Source organism: Geospiza fortis, unplaced genomic scaffold (genome assembly GCF_000277835.1).
Source record: "Geospiza fortis unplaced genomic scaffold, GeoFor_1.0 scaffold70, whole genome shotgun sequence".
NCBI classification, from domain to species: Eukaryota; Metazoa; Chordata; class Aves; order Passeriformes; family Thraupidae; genus Geospiza; species Geospiza fortis.
In genome coordinates, this window is record NW_005054317.1 from 6721350 (window position 1) to 6738356 (window position 17007).

General features: G+C 49.3%; 2 protein-coding genes across 4 annotated transcripts in view; both read right to left on the minus strand.

The window, feature by feature from the left end:
• LOC106631799 (SRSF protein kinase 3-like) overlaps positions 1–4753 on the minus strand; it is a 13688-nt gene extending 8935 nt beyond the window's left edge. Inside the window, exons 1-5 of the mRNA XM_014306699.1 lie at positions 4708–4753; positions 4441–4549; positions 3820–3907; positions 1575–1662; positions 1220–1326 (exon numbers count right to left, since the gene is read on the minus strand). Of these exons, the coding sequence (XP_014162174.1) occupies positions 1220–1326; positions 1575–1662; positions 3820–3907; positions 4441–4549; positions 4708–4753 (438 nt within the window). The remainder of the gene's footprint in view (positions 1–1219; positions 1327–1574; positions 1663–3819; positions 3908–4440; positions 4550–4707) is intronic.
• Positions 4754–8709: 3956 nt separating this feature from the next.
• PLXNB1 (plexin B1) overlaps positions 8710–17007 on the minus strand; it is a 55706-nt gene continuing 47408 nt past the window's right edge. For 2 of the 3 annotated variants that reach the window (XM_014306713.2, XM_031056334.1), the window contains 8 exons: positions 16360–16444; positions 15466–15632; positions 14968–15128; positions 14579–14726; positions 13815–13879; positions 13658–13733; positions 13226–13300; positions 8710–12698 (listed from right to left, as the gene is read on the minus strand). In XM_014306713.2, the coding sequence (XP_014162188.1) occupies positions 12594–12698; positions 13226–13300; positions 13658–13733; positions 13815–13879; positions 14579–14726; positions 14968–15128; positions 15466–15632; positions 16360–16444 (882 nt within the window). In that variant the 3' untranslated portion in view covers positions 8710–12593. Of the gene's footprint in view, positions 12699–13225; positions 13301–13657; positions 13734–13810; positions 13880–14578; positions 14727–14967; positions 15129–15465; positions 15633–16359; positions 16445–17007 lie in introns of those variants that run through there. The other variant, XM_031056335.1, reaches the window with a different exon arrangement.

Genomic DNA, 17007 nt, shown 5'->3' on the forward strand with positions numbered 1-17007 from the left:
AGCCTGGCCTGTCATGGGGGAGAGATAAACAACACCTACCAGAAATGAACACTCATTATCAGAAATCAGTAACAGAGAAAAGGCTATGGGGAGGTTTAGGTTTGTTTTTTAACACTCTGGTCAGTCATAAAGGACTGGTAAATATTCTCTGTATTATCAAATTCTATTCTGGGATGAACACCAGCCCCAGGGAAATATCAGCCTTAAATGGTAACTGTGAAATGTGGGGAAAGATTTAAATAACTAAACTGGAATGAATCAGAAGTAAATACTGCCCCGGTGCTGATCTGAAGGGGGAAAACAGAACTGAGATTTTACAATTGGAGCAGATAATCAAGCAAAAGCCTGATTATGAAATGGAGCACAGAGGTAATGCCACTACATTTTTGTGTAACTTACTCAGGTGTTAGTGGAGCTTCTTTAGACAAAGGAGAGGCTACTATAGAAAATAGGATGAAGGAGGAAGCAATTTTCTTTCTTAGTATCCCTAGAAGGGCACAGGAATCAGGGTAGCAAATCTTCATCTTGGCAAGTGTGCAGACTTCTGATGAATCTCAGCACAAGAGGCAACAAGTAATTTTAACTATTCTGAGGCCTCACTCAGGTTTCCCATTCCTTAAGCAGAGCCAGCCCTGAAGAAACTCATTTTTCACCATCTTTATATAGGCACAACATATCCTTACAGGGGATGAAGGAAAAGCTGGCTCTGCACGGGGAAACCTCAATGTGGAAAGAAAACCAGCTGACCAACTCAGCAATTTAGAAATTCATGTAAAGATGGGAGGGAGACCTTAAGCAGCCTTCAGTGGTACCATGTGGAAAGCTGCTGGAGCTGACAGTGTTACCCCCAGCTGGATGCCAAGGCAAATGCCAGCAGTCTGGCGTTACTGCCAGAGGGGACTTCTCTGGGCAGCAGGAGGGCAGAGATGGTTTGCCCACAAGAAATAGAACTATGGCAGGCTGTTTGTCCCCTGCAACTTCTCCAAGCAGCAGAGAACCCAATGATTACTGAGCTGATGGAACAGAAGTGCCAGCCCTGACTCCCTGGTGTACATCTGCAGGCTTTTGGCACTTTGTGGCCCTGACTCCTTCCCAAACCTGAGGAGGCTGCAGGCTTAGGCTGTAACACTCAAGTCCTTCCCCTTGGGAGGAAGAATGTGGCATGTTCTGCAGCCAACAGCCCCTTGGCACCCTTGCCTGATTGCAGCTGAGTTCTCACCTGCTGTAAAGACTTTTTCACAAAAGGCAAGGGCAGTCCCTGGGCTGTGTAGTTTCCCATCAGACATCGAATGGAAGGACCCAGCACCTCAAATACCAGGCAAGCATGTGGTAAAGAGTTAGGGATTCACTAACAGGGAAAGGTGTTACCACCACCTCTTTGCCTTTCACCAAAGCAACCAAATACCTCCTAATTCAGCCTTTCCCCTCCAGCCATGCCCATGTGCCCTGGTCCAGCTGCAGCCCTGCTCCATCTCCTCAAGGCAGCACAGCACTCAGGTTTACACCATCCTGTGGCTCTCCAAGGCAAGCCCAGGCTTTGCAGGCCCAGAAAAACACTCTCCACAGAAGGATATGGAAACCATTCTCTCCAATCATTCTGAAGTCGTCTAACAAACAGATGATGTTTTCTCCTGCCAGGTCCTTTTTCTTCATGCAGCTTACCTGAGGGGGAGGATTCCAAGAAAGCTGCAATCAGAGACATATATGTGCACAAAGACACTTTGCACCTGTTTTATCCTGCCTGACAGACTTTCTCTTCTGGCACTTTGTGACAAATCCCATGAAAACAACATCAGAAAAACCAGGAATGAGTTTCTGCATGTTTTGTCTTGCTCTTGACCAGGTGGGACCATCACATTCACAGTGTTAAAACAACTCACACCAATCCTGCTGATAGTATTTAGCACATTTCCTGCTGCTTATTCTCTCCAGGCAGACCCAGAAAGGTCTCCTGCTTGTGCTGGAAGGGGATTCCCCCAAGAAGACAGCTCCCTGCTCCCAGCATCAGTGGCTGTCCATTTCCTCTGCCTCATACCAGCCCTTTGGCAATTTCCCTCAAGGGGTTGCAGAGAGGCAGAGACATTGTGGCTGTCCTTGGCCACTCAAATGCTACTTGTCTTATCAGGGTAGAGAGCAGCTTCCACATCTGGAAGAACCCAGTGAAGGGGGCTTCTTTGTGCTGGAAAAGGGTTGGCTGTGGGCAAGTGATCTATAGGATATGGGGGGGGTAGTGGAGGAGGTGAACACATCTTTGTATTAGAGCCAGGGCTCTTCAAACCCAGCGTGTAGTAGGTCCAAGAACAAAGCAGAGATGGTTCTTCACACAGCACATGGGTGACTGGGGACAGTTCTTCTTACAGGGGCTGTGGTTACTGAATCTCACAGGGGCTTGCAAGGGTTCAAGGTGAATCCATTGAGAATTCCTGCCCACATAAACATCATCCTTGGCCCGAGAAATCTGCAGCTAGAAACTGCAACAGGCCAGGGGAGCATTCAGTGGGAGCAGCACCGTGTGCTCAGCTTGTCCTGACACCCACCTGAACATGTGCTGGTGGCCCAGGGTACTGTGCTGAGTGAACCTCCAGGCACAGGTGCTACAGCACCCCCAGCACCACACACCTGTGTCACAAGGAGCACGAGGGGCTTGGTCTCCCAGAACACTTATCCTGGTACAGCAATTCATGCTGTTTTTTCTCTCTTCATGGCCACAACTGCCAGAGTTTTGGTTTGGTTCATTTTGCAGAGGCCAGATCCACCTGCACCAGTGCCAGAAGGTTTGTTCTGCCACAACAGAAGTGAGCAGCCCTGGAAGCAGAGAGCAGATCATCTCTTCTGGCAGCTCTGCAGGCACTAAGCCCCATTGCTGGTGGGAACAAGCCTCGGGAAACAGCTGTGTGCTGCTGAATGGGCAGGCATGTCTCTCAGAATTAATAATAAATCAGGGGTAAGGCTCACTCTCTACACAGGGTTGTGCTGATGCATGGAAAAGCGGCCCTCTGATTACATTAAATTAGTGCCACTTGGTACTTCCTCTTGCATCACTGCATCTGGCTCATCTTTTAGATAGGGCCTACAGATTTACAGGTGTTAACTAAACCTTTCTCAAACCTGTTGGAGAAAGGCCACAGAGTAATTTAAAACGCAGAATTTAATAGCTTTTACTCATCTGAAGCTGATGTAACTTTGTATTTGACCAAACTTGAAGAATTGTAACCACAAGCCTTCAAGAACTAGCAGTTCAAGCCAACTTCAAAGGCAACTTGCTACAACCCAGATACAGGCACCTAATTATCACCTCTATTAGCAGAGGCCAGAAGAAGCTTTTTGACTTCAGATGTTTATGATGTTTTGGTGCATCGTATCTTTTTCTATTGCAGATATTTCCTTTTACTTCAGTATCAGTGTTGTGATACAGCAATGTCCTCTGAGTGATGTTCCTCTGTGAATGATACAGGTACAGAAGACATGCTCCCATCTCCTGCTTAAGAGCATTACCACCTTCTTCTGTTGATTATCCATCTTATCATTCTGCAGATTCCTCCTTTTTGCTGGATTTCAGCCTCAGCTAAAAGAAATGGGCTGACAGGGCAAGTGGGACACATCCCAGTATGATGCAGGAAGGAGAAAATTCCTGTTTCAGAGGCCAGTGATTTCTATTAATTCCCCAGCTTTTGTGTTTTTTTTTTTTTTTTTTCCCTATTCCCCACCTAGCTCCTTGGACTGAGACCTGCAGGCAGAGGGGATGATGAGGCTGATACTCAAACCTGAACTCAGTGGCCACCCGCTGGAGCAAAGCACAGACCCACAGAATACACTTACACAGCGGAGGAAAGCAACCTCATCCTGGGCACTCTCAGCAAAGCCTTCCCTGCTTTTCAGAACCTTCACAGCTACCTGCTTCTTCCTCCTGGGAAATGAACCACAGCTGTCATCCAGTCAGTGGCCCTGACCAGCAGCACTTCCCTTCCTGCCAGTCAGCCAGCCCTGGGCCCCTCAGGGAAGGTGCTGCCCTTCTGCAGGCACCCTTGGCCTTGGTTTGCAGCATGCCAGGCCCATGGGCATCCCTCACTCTGGCATCTGGCAGCACAACTGCCCCAGGGACCAGCAAGGGACTGGAGAGAAAAAGAACATGGATACTGCAGGGTCTAAACAAGAAAAGAAAATGTAGAGCAAGGGCTGATCCCATCTCACTTACATTTTTTGATTTCTGGGAACCAGCTCTGCTCCTTGCACCCCACTGATCTTGTTGTCAGGTTTTCCCTGTGCTCAGGGATTCCTGGCATGTTCCCAGACTGTGCTCTGCTGTTTCTGCAAGAGGGGCCAGCCCCGCCCAGGACATCAGCCACTCCTTCCCACCTCTCTGGATGGCACTCAGCCCCAGCCCCGCCCAGGACATCAGCCACCCTTTCCCACCTCTCTGGATGGCACTCAGCCCCTCACCTCATGTCCTGGCACAGCCAGACAGTGGCAAAAGTGCCACATCCCAGCTTGTGCAGCACCTGGTATTGTGTGTTGAACACCTCTCCCTCCTGCATGGGATAGTGGCCTCCTGTGGAAAACCATCACCAAGAGATATTAATGACATCTCTAAATGCTCTTAGACTGAAGGAGCAGCTGAGGACAGCCTGACAGGTCCCAGTGGCCTCCTCTAGCCTGGGAAGAGCTTGGCATGATCTCATCTCTGGAGCCTCATGGCCAAGGACTGACCTGTGTGCTGGGCTGATGGCATCTCCTGCTGCACCTGCTCCTCCATGGCCCTGGAGCACGGCAGGTCCTGGCACAAGGGGATGGATGCACTGGGACACCAAGCTGTGGGACATGGCCAGTGTGAGCTTCAGCACTTTATTCCTTTCAAGAAAGCTGCAGGGTGGCCATACCTCCGCTGTGCCCTCACCCCTTTCCTTCCCATTCCCTTCAGCAGCTCTTGCAGTCAGGCTGTTACAAACACTTTTGGCACTTCAGGGAGACAGGGATTATTTTAAGAGTTCAGAAGAGGAAAGCTGGCAGGCTGGTCCCAGGCCAGGGCCAGGTGGGAGTCTCAGGTTTCCTAGTGTGTATTTTCAGGGGCTTAGCGGGGTCTGTGGGATCCCCTCCCACAGCCAGGGAAAGCACCCCCTCCCTACCCCCATCCTGGCTGAGGAGGGAATTTGGGCTTTGGCTGGCAGGAGAAGGCTCCTGCTCCAGAGGGGTGTGAAACAGGACTTGCATTCTAAACACTACAGGGCTGCTCCTCTGCCCTCTGTCCAGCCCTGGGGCTGGAGCACGGGTTTGTCACTGACCACCCTGTGACATCCCAGCAAGGCCACAGGACATCCTGGCAAGGGGCTGCTCCTGGGGTTTGTTACTATGACAGTCCAAAGCATAAACACCAAGACAACACAGACTGATCCAACTGCTGTCCCCCAGTGCTGCAGCACTGAGGTAGGACTGGATTCAGTACTGGTCACCTGAAATAGCAGCCCAGAGCCCTTGTTACTAATGAAATACAGATTTAAGCCACAGTAGCTGGGGCACTTGCAACCCGGCCTTTCATAATTTGGAAATGTCACTTGCTGTACAGCTGAAGCTTCAGGCTAACACACACTGTCAGAGCTCGAGACAGGTGAGAGTAATGCCCATGGAGCATTAGCACAGGTAGAAATATTGAACTTTAAATACTCCAAATCAGGTTGCTAAAGCTAAGAACTCATCTGAACCAGAAGATTTTCAGAAATAGTTATGGAGGGCTAGCAGTGCTGGTGGCAGGGAGTTGTTCTGGAGCTGTAACATCTTCCAGCTGCTGAGACAGAGCACCTGTTTTGACTCAATGTTTTGACTTTTCAAAACATTGAAGTTTCTTTCCATGTGCTGATGTTCCTCTCCCAGCACAGCAGCCAGAGGCACAGCCTGCCTTTGGGCACCCAGCAAGGGTTACTCTGTTTACTCATGCCTGCACAGAAGTCTGAAAGGAGCTCAAAATGCCTCCCCCTCCTCACATTTCTACACCTCTAACCCTTGCATTTATGCTGTTCAGAATGAGTCTGTCTATAAACCCCCTGGATGCTGCATGTCTGCATGGCCACTCTCTACAGTAAATGCTCCCTGACATCTCACCTATGAAACAGAACTGAAATCAAAATTTTCCTTATTTGTGCACAGACTGAGCTGATCAGAACCCTCACACACTCCTGCACCACCAGCATCTGCCTGAGTCTTCTTCACTCACATCATGAGGACAGCAGGGCCTGAGCTGAGAGCAAGCAAGCTTTAATCATGCAGCTTACCATTCACCTGCCAAAGGAGAACTCATGGGTGTGTGGAGATGGGAGTTCAACAGCTTCTTCCCTTGGTGGAGTGTTCTGGTGACAGGAGACTTCAGTCAGAAAATAGGACCCAGAGGCAGACCCAAAGTGTAAGACTCAGCCCTAGGGCAGATGGAGCCTTTGGGCAGTTCAGGCCCTGGTGGCCTTGCTGTTGCAGAGGCAAGCCAAGTCTGTCCTCAGGCATGCAAGATTTACCTCCATCCACCCTCTCTGGATGGAAGCACTGGCAAAAAAATGAAGAGTGTTGCTATGCAACTTGGTACAGGAAAGTGAAATGCACTTTTTCTAAGCTTTGTGATAAAGGACAATTGGTGCTTTTAATCCGTCATTTCTTGACACTTTCACATTAAATGCAACTTATTTTGCTTTTGTCATTCCAACTATTTTGTGCAGAACCCACTGAATTGCTGCAGGCCTGGACTAGCTCAGAGGACTTCAGCCCAAGAACTGCTCCTGCCTGGTTTGTGAGAGCCATGGGCAAGGAGAGATGCTTCACATCTGGCCTGGACTCCTCCACCCAACCTGCACAGAACAGTGTACAGACCTGCCCAACACCAGTCATGCCTTATGACACCTGGACCTTTGGAGTGGCAGAACTCACCAGAGCAATACACTTTCAGCTCCTGCACCACCACAGACCTACAAGCCCTGGCTAAGCACAGCATCCCTGCAAGTCACAGCATGCAGCACACAACCAGCCCCAGCAGGGCTCTGAGCCCCAGGGCCCAGCATAGACTCACCCTGCAGCAGCTCACGGGTAGGACACGCCATTCCCTTTGTCATCTGGCTCGCTCTGGAGCTCTCCAAAGTGAGATACCAGCTGGTCCTGCTCTGATTTTAGTCTGCACTGCCCCAGGAGGGATGGCCTTGAGCCCACCAAACTTCTGCATCGCTGGATGGACATGGTGAGGAGTAGGGCAGGGTATCAGATCACAACACCACTTCTGGGAACAACCTTGGCTTTGGGAGAGCAGGAGACCTCAGACAGCTGCGGTGGATTCACTTTACTGCTGGCCTCTCCCTGCCTCCCTGGCAGCAGGCCTGTCAGCCTGCAGATTCACAGTCTCCACAGCAACTATTTATAGCGGGAAATTCACAGCTCTACCGAGATGGAAACAGAGAAATCCTCCCCCTCTGCTCTGCCAGAAACCGTGGGGCTGCCTGACTCTGCCCCCTGCTCCCAGCAGTGTGTCACCAGGACATGCTCTGCGGCACCATCTTCTGCCTGGCAGAGCCATCCCTGCTCCCAGACCAGCCCGTGTGCCACACTGCCAGACCTGAGGAACCTCAGCCTCTCCAGCAGTGCCTGCAGAGTCAACACCATCACAGCATGGTGCTGGTGGCCACAGAGCCCCTGCTTCCCCTGTTCCTGTCTCTTGGAGAGCAAGCACAGCAGTATCCTCCCCACAGCCCTGGGGGGACACGAGCATCCCAGCACCACACAACACAGGGGAGGAAAAGGCCACACACAGTAAGAATCACATTTTTTTTCCCTCACTGCCACAAGCTGCAGCCTCACAGCGGCGCTGGGCACGGCCTGGCCTCCCCCTCACGGGGGCCCTGGGCTCGCACAGCTCGGGTTTCCTGGCTGAGGCTGTGGAGAGCAGGCCCCAGCCCTGCAGCAAAGGGTTAACCCTGCCTGCAGTAGCTCTGCTGCAGCTCCAGGCTGCCAAACCCAGGCCAGGGCCTCCCAGAGTGGTTCTCCCCCTGCCTGTGCCCCTCTGCTCTCACCTGCCTTCCCTGCACTAAAAATACAGAGGGAGGGGGCAGAGGCTGCGCCAGGCCGGGCGCTGAGGCCTGTGGGGCAGCAGGCAGGGGACAAGTGGCTTGTGACCCCTTAAAAGGCAACAAGGAAACACAGAGTACAGAGAGCAGGGACTAAAAGAGGGGGAGAAGCAGACTGTACAAAACTCTGCTAGTAAAGGAAGGGGAGGCAAGAAAAGAGGACAGATGGGCCAGGAGCCAGATTGCTGTCTGGGAAGAACTGTGAAATTCATTTAAGAATTAAGTTGTTTTGGTAAATCAGGAGCACCAGTTTCTGCCTCATGCTGGTGGACAACAGTGACCAACAGTGACAACAATGAAGGTTCAGCAACCCTTACCCACAGTGAGAGACCACAGCCAGGGCACCATGCGGCCCCAGGGCCAGCCCAAGACTGTGGAGGGAGGCTGCCAACTCCTGTGGGCAGGAATGGTATTTGAGCTCTGGAAACTGCAGAGGGATGCAGGTGGAAGGTGGCACAAGGTTATCTTGAAGAAACACAGCCTAGGGAGGAGGGAAAAGCCTCACTCCTTACACAGCTTCTGGGTCCTGGTGCTTCAGAGTACGGTTTCAACTTAGGAAGAAAAAGAGGCAAATACATTCTGTGTAATTGCATCATCATGCAATACCAGCATGACACAGAGGTTGTATATTAAAATTTATTGAATTATTGTGTAAGAATTCTCTTTATTAAAATCATTTTGACTCTAAACTGATTATTTACAGACAAAACCTCTTATATCACCAATAGATTCCTACATCTCAGAACAGTATCTACAAACAGTTATTACACTATGTAACAAAATTCAGATTTTTTTTTCAAGCTTTTTATATTAATTATTAATTCAAACTTGAGAAAGACAGTACCTTGGGTGCTCTGAGCAGAACCTAAGGTGTGGCAGGGCATAAATGCAGGTCAGGCCATACCATAACAGACAGACAGACACGAAGTCACAAGGCTGGGACAGAGCAGAGTCACCACGACACAGACCAGGAAAAAGACTACAAGAGCAAATGCCTTGGGTGTTCTGGAAACCAAAATAACCATCCCCACAAGAAAGGCACACATTAAAAAAAAAAAGGAGAAAAAAATAGAAATAAACAACAACAACAACAAAAAAGCATCTTGCTGCAACCAGGGCACGCCCTGAAAAAGATGGCATTTCACCAAGGCAGCAGCATCCAAGAGCCCTCTATTTTCATTTAAAAAAATCAGCCACCATTTCTACCAAAATAAAAAAGCTTTCAGGTACAGCCTAAATTTGCCACCAGACAGATGAAAGGAGGAGCTCTCATATCTACATCACGTGGGCACCAGCTGTGCTTCATCGAGCCAAAGGGAGAGACATTCAAATACACTAACAGAGGTTTATCTTAACACTGATCAGTTCTCAGCCTTTCACCCAGACCATGGCAAAAGCAAGTCCCTCCTTCTGACCACAGCACTAAATAAAGCTGTGTGCCTGCCACTGGGGAACCTCGAGGTCCTGGGAGTCCCACTGGAGCAGTGACATCCCTGTGTCCCACAGCAGACTGCGGTAGCAGGGCTCTCTCTGCTGGTGCCCACTGAACTTGCTACCTGTGAGCAAACAGGAACATCCAGACAGGATTCTCTGTCCTTGACAAGGAATGTCCGGTCGGTTGTGGAATCAGGCAGAGACTGGAAAGAACTTGGAAGGATCACGAGGAATAAATAAATAAGTTTTTCCCTGCAATAGGGGATTTCATAATAAAACCTGTTTTGTGCAAATTTAAATGCAACAGAACCCTGCCACAGAAACGGATTTTGCCACAGGAGAGGAGCACGGACGGAGATAAGAGGGGCCACGCCTAAACACCCAAGCTGATCCCAGTGAGGACCTTCAGTGTGTGTCCCCAGGGAGCAGGATGCTGGTATCTACAACGCTGAGGACAGATGGATGGGAGGAGGAGGGCACTACCAGCTGTCCACCTTCACTGCACCTGCACTGGGCAGTGTGTCCTGCCCAGCCATGCAAGGACAAGCTGAACATGTTAAGTCAGTCAAACACCTATGTTTAGCTCTATTTTTACATCTCGATCATCAGTCTAATAAAAGTAGACTTTCACAGATACACTTGGAGAAAGGAGATGATTTCCAATATCCAGGAACACAGAAGCAGGGAGAATGTGGATACCAGTGGGAGGTGGAATGAGAATTAAGCCTCAAGCCACTCTGTTTTGGGAAAGTGCAGAGATAATTCTGCAAAAATGGGGGCACACACTGACAGTCTGTAGACCCAGAAATCCAGCAGAGTGTCTGTGGCTTCTGGCAGACGCTGAGCAAGTTGGAGAGGCCACAAACCAGGCCTTGTTTCCTAGGGTAGAAAGTCCGTCCAACAACACACAAGGGGACAATGCTACCCCACCACTATACCTGCACCTGCCTCAAACCAAGGAATCTCCTCCTGCAGTCCCTAAAGGAATGGGCTTTACTAACCTGCATTGTATTGGCTTTTTCCCACCCAGCAGTCCTTTCCTCTACTCAGCTTTTTGGGGTGACCAATTCAATCAGATCTAGTCAAGACAAAGGTTTCAGAGATGCTAAGTTCCCATGAGTTTTGTGGAAATGGATGGTCAGGCAGGAGTGAGACCCTAACTGGTCCTCACCTGGGGAAAGAGGCAAACTCTGCAACCCCATTTCTGCCTGGCAGCAGCCAGACAGCCACCCTGCTGCTCTGTACAGCAGGATAGGAGCAGAAGGTTGCACAGGGATGCTCATATTCTGGGCACACCATGTACCTGGGAACACTGCTATACTGCTGAGAGAGGGTCACAGAAGAAGAACAGCGGCCAGCAATAGCCTGCTCCAAGAACAATTCTGCAACTGCACAGCACTCGCACAAAGCCACAGGGCTGATGGAGCAGGCCTGGAATTACTGCTATTTGCAATGTAAAGAGAGGTAGGGATGTGATCCTGCTCTGTTCTAGCTCTACTCCCTCCTGGCCCACACAATCACCACCTCAGAGTAGTGGCAGAGGAGTCAGACCTGTCTACCTGCCCCAGGCACACAGGACATCAGTGTGGAATTAGCAGCTGGGGGGGGCAGGGGTGGGTGAGCAGGAGAGAGAACAAGTAAATCACCCTTATAAATTAGCTCCTAGAAGGGCAGAGGACTGTTCACAAAGTGGAGGAACTAAGGAGGGAGCAGTGAGGAGCTGCCCAGTGACAGCTGCCAACTAACTGTGCTTGTGCCTGCTCCAGCCCTCTCCTCCATGCACAAATCACTCCTTTTTGCAGGACACCCGACCCTCCTTGGGAACATCATGGTTGTGCTTGACAGCTCCTTTGAGTTCACAGATCACCAAATAACCCTTCTATGTGCCACAAGAGGAGAGTTTGAGCAGTGGAGCTGAGAGTTAGGTGTAAGGCAAGCCTAAGAGAAGAGCACAAGGAGAGCCTGGGACTGAGCTGTGGGGAAAGGCAAGCTGCTGGTACGACAACGGAGACACCTACAAGTTATCCCTGCAGACAAAGCAGTGGAGAAAACTGCTCCAGTGCTGACAGACGTTTGTCAGTAGAAGTGCACAGAGATACTTCTCCAAGAAAAGCTTTGTCTCAAAGCCACAAAGTTAAACATTCTCCTTTAGCATTTAAATACATTAACTTTGAGGGTATTTACAAGTCCAGTTGAGAGCAGCAGAACAGCTGGACACTGGAGGAAGGGGGAGTGGCACAAGGCATTTGTTGTGCTTTTCCAAAGAGCAGGGCAACCTCTGACCACAAGGAACCAGGAAGACAGATCCGAGCTGAGTCAGTGGAGACCGAAGTGAGCCAGGTAGTGACTCTCACACACTGAATTTGTCCTGAGGGAAAGGGTGAGGGGTGCTGTTCATTTACAGTGGGCCCTATGGCAAACACCCATGCTGGTGAGCACATTGCAGCCAAGCAGATGCCACACATGAGCTGTCAGAGACCAGAGCACTGGGGAACAAGAGACCTTCACCATTGGACATTCTCCTTTCCACATCCAACATCTGGGACCAGCAGGGACATTGCTGCAAGGAGTTTCTCAGGAGTGCCTGCCAGCTGGAAACAGAGGTTAGCACAGCAATCAACCCAAGAAAAGCTTCCTGATCCCCAAGGAAGTGAGTGGTTGCAGCAGGGAGTGTTCCAGCACTGGAAAGGGCATCCATGCAAGGCTGCGGACTCCACAGACAGTGCTCGGTGTTGTCACCTGGCTCTTCAATAACATGGTTTGCAAACTTGGCACATTCACATCTGTAGGAAGGACCTGCGTGGTCCCTCAGCAGTCTGCCAGGGAAAAACCAGAGTTTGTCCTTTTTTTTTTGTTTCATTTTGCTTTAAAAAAAAAAAAAAAAACCTGTAAAAAAATATTCTCTGAGATGCAAGGACGCTTGTACTTTGTACTGCCTTGGCCATCCCCTTGCTCACGTCACCCGCAGGTTCCTCGGAGAGTCTGGTTCCAATGGCAGCAGGACACCCTGTTTATCAACTGGGATGAGCACTGTCCCCATTCAGCCAGGGGAGAGCAGTCTGTCTGTGCCTGTCACAAATCTGTGACTTTATTCTCCACAGCTGCTGCAATCTGTTGCAGTCTATATCCAAGCTGCATCTTCTGTGCCGTTGGGTCTTCTTCCAAGGCAGTAATGATCTGCAACCAGACAGAGCTCACTGGCAGCCTTTCTCCAGCACACAACACCCAACCAGCTGAACACCATGCATTATGGAGAACCTCAAGCTGAAATTCAGCATGCTCTAGTCTAGAGTGGGTATGCAGTAATTAATCTCAAATTAACCGCAGAAGAAGGATTCTAGATTCATTGTACTAACTTACAGACTTCACATGGCAAAAAAAAATGCTAAACTTCTCACCTGAAAATTATGTCTTTAGTAAATTAATCTGAACTAACTGCATTTCTTCTTTAAGTAGAATATTTGGATATTGGAGTAAAAATAAGGAAGCACATATGAAATCCCAAGAAGCTCCAAGTTAGAGATAATTCCTCCCTTGCTCTTTAATAAGAATAAAACAAACTCATGACATGAGTTCTGCATGCCAATGAAACAATACAGTGTTGGAATAGTCTGGCTGCTCTTAATTGTAAATTTTTGTAGCTTTTTTGTTTGGGTGGTAGAAGAAGAAAGGTATATTCATACCTGCTGGAAATACACACTCACCTGGTCATAGTATTTATTGATGTATTTGTACAATTCATGGAGAGCCACCAGGGAATTGAGGTCACCTGAGTAATTCTGTTTATAAGAGAAGAAATCAGACAAAACTGTGAGACACCTAACAATTGTCCTGTCAAATTCTGTGTCCTCACAACTCATTAAGAAAGCAACAGGAAATAGAATTCACCAACAGTTGCTAGCAAAGGAAAAAAATCACATGTATTTCTTGCTCTGAATCCTTGACTACCCCCTCTTCTCTCCAGTGCTTTCTCGGCAGACCCTCACCCTCCCTGTGGTGCAGGGCAGCCACTAGGCACAGTCAGTGTGTCTGAGCAGAACTGCACACTCAGCTGGAATATCTCATCTTTGCGTGAATAACTCTCTCCTGGATGCACTGGTGAGGGGCCAGGTGACTTCTGAAATACTTTTATTTACCCGTGACAGCTCAGCCAGGGCAGAGTTCATCTCCTGGTCACTGGCAGAGATGGTCTGACGAATGTCTGCGTAGTACCTAGACAGGGGCACACAGGAATTAGTGCATGGTCCCCTCTCCTCACTGCTGAAACTACAGCTCCTCACATCCATCACTTACCTTTCCACCATCTGCTTGTAGCGAGGAATGTCCCGGGCATAAAGCAGCTTATTGATTGGAGAGTCCTTGAACATCCAAAACCAGAATTGGTTATGAAAGGCTCCTTTATTGTGCTGTGGACTAACCTCAGCAGGTAACACACTTCTATTTTCTGTCACTTGTTCAGGACCACGAATTTTTTGTCCTCTGCATGGAGAGGCACTTCAAATAACAGGCTCTCTTCTAGTAATGCAATCTGAGGTACCCTGCGATGTGCTGATGAAGGCACTCTGGGATCCCTAGTCCAGCCTTCCCCCTGGAGCTGGGTGATCACCAGTATGAGATCACACTGCCTATGGCTTTGCACAGCTGATGCCTGATGTGCTCCAGAGATCCACTCATCCCATCTCTGATGACCTGTGCAGGACTGTTCCACCCTCAGCACAAGGTGAGTAGTGATGGTGGAAAGCCTTTCTAATGGCCAATCAATGTCCCAAGTTGATTCCTGTGACTCCCACTGTCTGCCACAGCCAACTGAATTCAGCTCTGTCCCCCAAATAACTGCAAGCTGTAAATAAAGAGCATTCCTCAACAATTTCTTGTTGCTAAACAAAATCTGATCCTCCCTCCTCTCTTCCCAGGAGTCCCCATTGCTCTCCAGCTGCACATGGGACCCAGGGGAGCCTGGCCTGCTGTCCCCATGGTGCTTTGTAAACATTATTGCCTTCCTAAGGCAGCACTCAACTCTCTGTGCCAACCATGGTCCTTTCTCCCTCCGTACTCACCCGCCCTAACTTATGGTCAGCTATTGTACAGGAGTCCATGAAGGTCTGTGCAATGACCAGCAGCACAGCGTCCACATTATCCGACGTCTGAACATCAAAAACAAACTGGGGGTTCTTGATGATGTTGATCCAGAACCGCAGGGGGAGGCTGTAGAGAGGACAGAAGTGCAAAAGGGCATCAGCAGAGGTGGCAGCTGCAGTGCTGAAAGATACTCTACATGTTATTGTATCTCTCTGCTCTGCCCTCCCAGCAAAACCAGCTCTTCACCCTATGGTCTGCTGCCCTGCACTTGAATTTCGCTCCTCCTCAGTAGGCAGAGGTGGCTGTCACTTCACAAGCTCTAAGCAAGTCAGTAGTGCCTCCTCCAGGGCCCTCAGGAACACCCTACCTGTTTGTCTTCCAGATATGGATGGTCTCAGGGTCTGCAATGCCATAGTGCATGGCCTGCTCATCTAACAGGTCAAAGAAGTACTTGACTGCCAGAGGAACAGGGCGGTTGGTACTGAGGATCACCTGGAACAAGTCATCCACAAACTTCTGCAGAGTGCCCTGTGGAAAATCAAGCAGGACTGGGTCAGCACAGGCAGAGGAGAGTAGAGAGCCTAGGCCTCAAAGATGAGAGGTCACCCTCTTCTTCTCAGTGACAGCCCCTCACCCATCCACCCCTACTGAAGGGAGCAGCAACAAAGGAGAAAGGAGGCCCCTGTGGTGTGTGGGACAAAGGTCAGGGAGAACCTGGTGAACAAAGCAAAACGTAGAGGAGACTCAAATGTTCTCAAAGCCACTGAAGGGCATTGCTTCATCTTCACACACACCCCTGCAATCTGCTGGGGGATATGAAGGAAGGCAAGATCCCAAGCACAACACAATCTGTGCTTCTTCTCACCTTCATTGAGAGCAGACGTGTCAGATAGATCTCTGGGATTGCCTTGGCCCGCTCCCGATCTCTTAAGCTCCCACGCCGATGCTTGGGAAGCTCTGGCTCTTCTGTTGGTTTTACCAGGTGCCAAAGTTTGATCCCACCTTCATCTGCATCTTCCAGCATTGGTGTTTCTAAACCAAGCAATTGTTTACAGATGAGTGTTGGCTCTCCCACAGTAGACTTTGGCCAGGTAAGGCCCAAGAAAGCAAGATTTCCCAGTATAACAGAAACACAGATGGGAAGGAATCTCTGGAGGCCTCTATCCAGCCTTCTGCAGAGTACAACCTTTGCCAGCTATACAGCAGATTGCCTTTGTTCACCCAAAACCTTCAAGGTCTTGGAAACTTCCCCACACAGAGATCCCCCACCACCCCAGTGGTCTGTTGCAGGGTTGAACCACCCTTTTGCTGAAGAAGTTTTGTTCCATATTCAGTGTCAATCTCTTAAGCTGCAGCCTGTGGGTACTATCCCTCATGCCACAGGAGTATCCATGGAGTTGTCTACTCTGCCAGGCAGTAAGGAAACTGCCTGATATCCCATCATCTCTCTCAGGCCATGCTCAGCACCTGAAGGAACAAAGATTTCTGCAAGTTGCAGACTGTGGTCAGCCCTAGAGAGTCAGACAACTGTGCTCGTTCTGCATTTTCACACCCAGCCCAGCCTTCCTTTGCTCTCACACTCTTACTTTTCTCTGACCTCACCTGACCAAACTTTCACATTTCCTGACAATCCTATTAGGATCCAAGGCATGTGTCAGCCTTCTATATCAGCATAAAGCTGGGGCTACAGCAAGAGACTTGTCCCACAAACTGGCAAGTGCTCTGAAGTAATTTTATGAGAACAAGACATCAAACTCACTTTCTCCTGGGATGTAATCCTGATTTTCCCTGTGGATATGCTTGGTCAGGCGTGGGACGAGTGCTACTGTTGCTCCATCAGGCACCTGCACACAAGGAAAACAACAATATTCAAAGCAAATGGCAGGTTTCTCATCAGCATAATAGGCAAGTGCTTGTAGAGCGTAACAGGCTGTACCATCACTAGAAACAGGGACAGAAATAGGGATTTGGAGGCACCATAACTGTCTTTCCTGAGGGTGAGAAAATCTTGTCTGTACCAATTAAAGAACAAATGTTCAAAGTACAACGAAGATAATACGCAGGGATTGAGGTCATTCAGATCTAGAACATGTTGCAGCAAGGTACTAACATACTGCAAGATACAACACACTGGTGCAAGGTAATTAAAAAAATCCCTCTTTCCACTGTTAGAAGGTACTTGGCAACTCAGTGTGTCATCACCTCCTGACTGATCTGGCCTGGAACAGGAACAGATCCAGCACATCACCTTCACTGCAGTATGAACTTGTGCCTATCCTTCCAAGCCCTACACATGCCCACATCTCAGGTATGGGATAAGGATAGGGTTGTGTTTGAGGAAGTCAGGCTGCAGCCACAGCACTGACTTAATTTGAATATGCTCTGCAAGAAAGGTCCAACCTTCTGA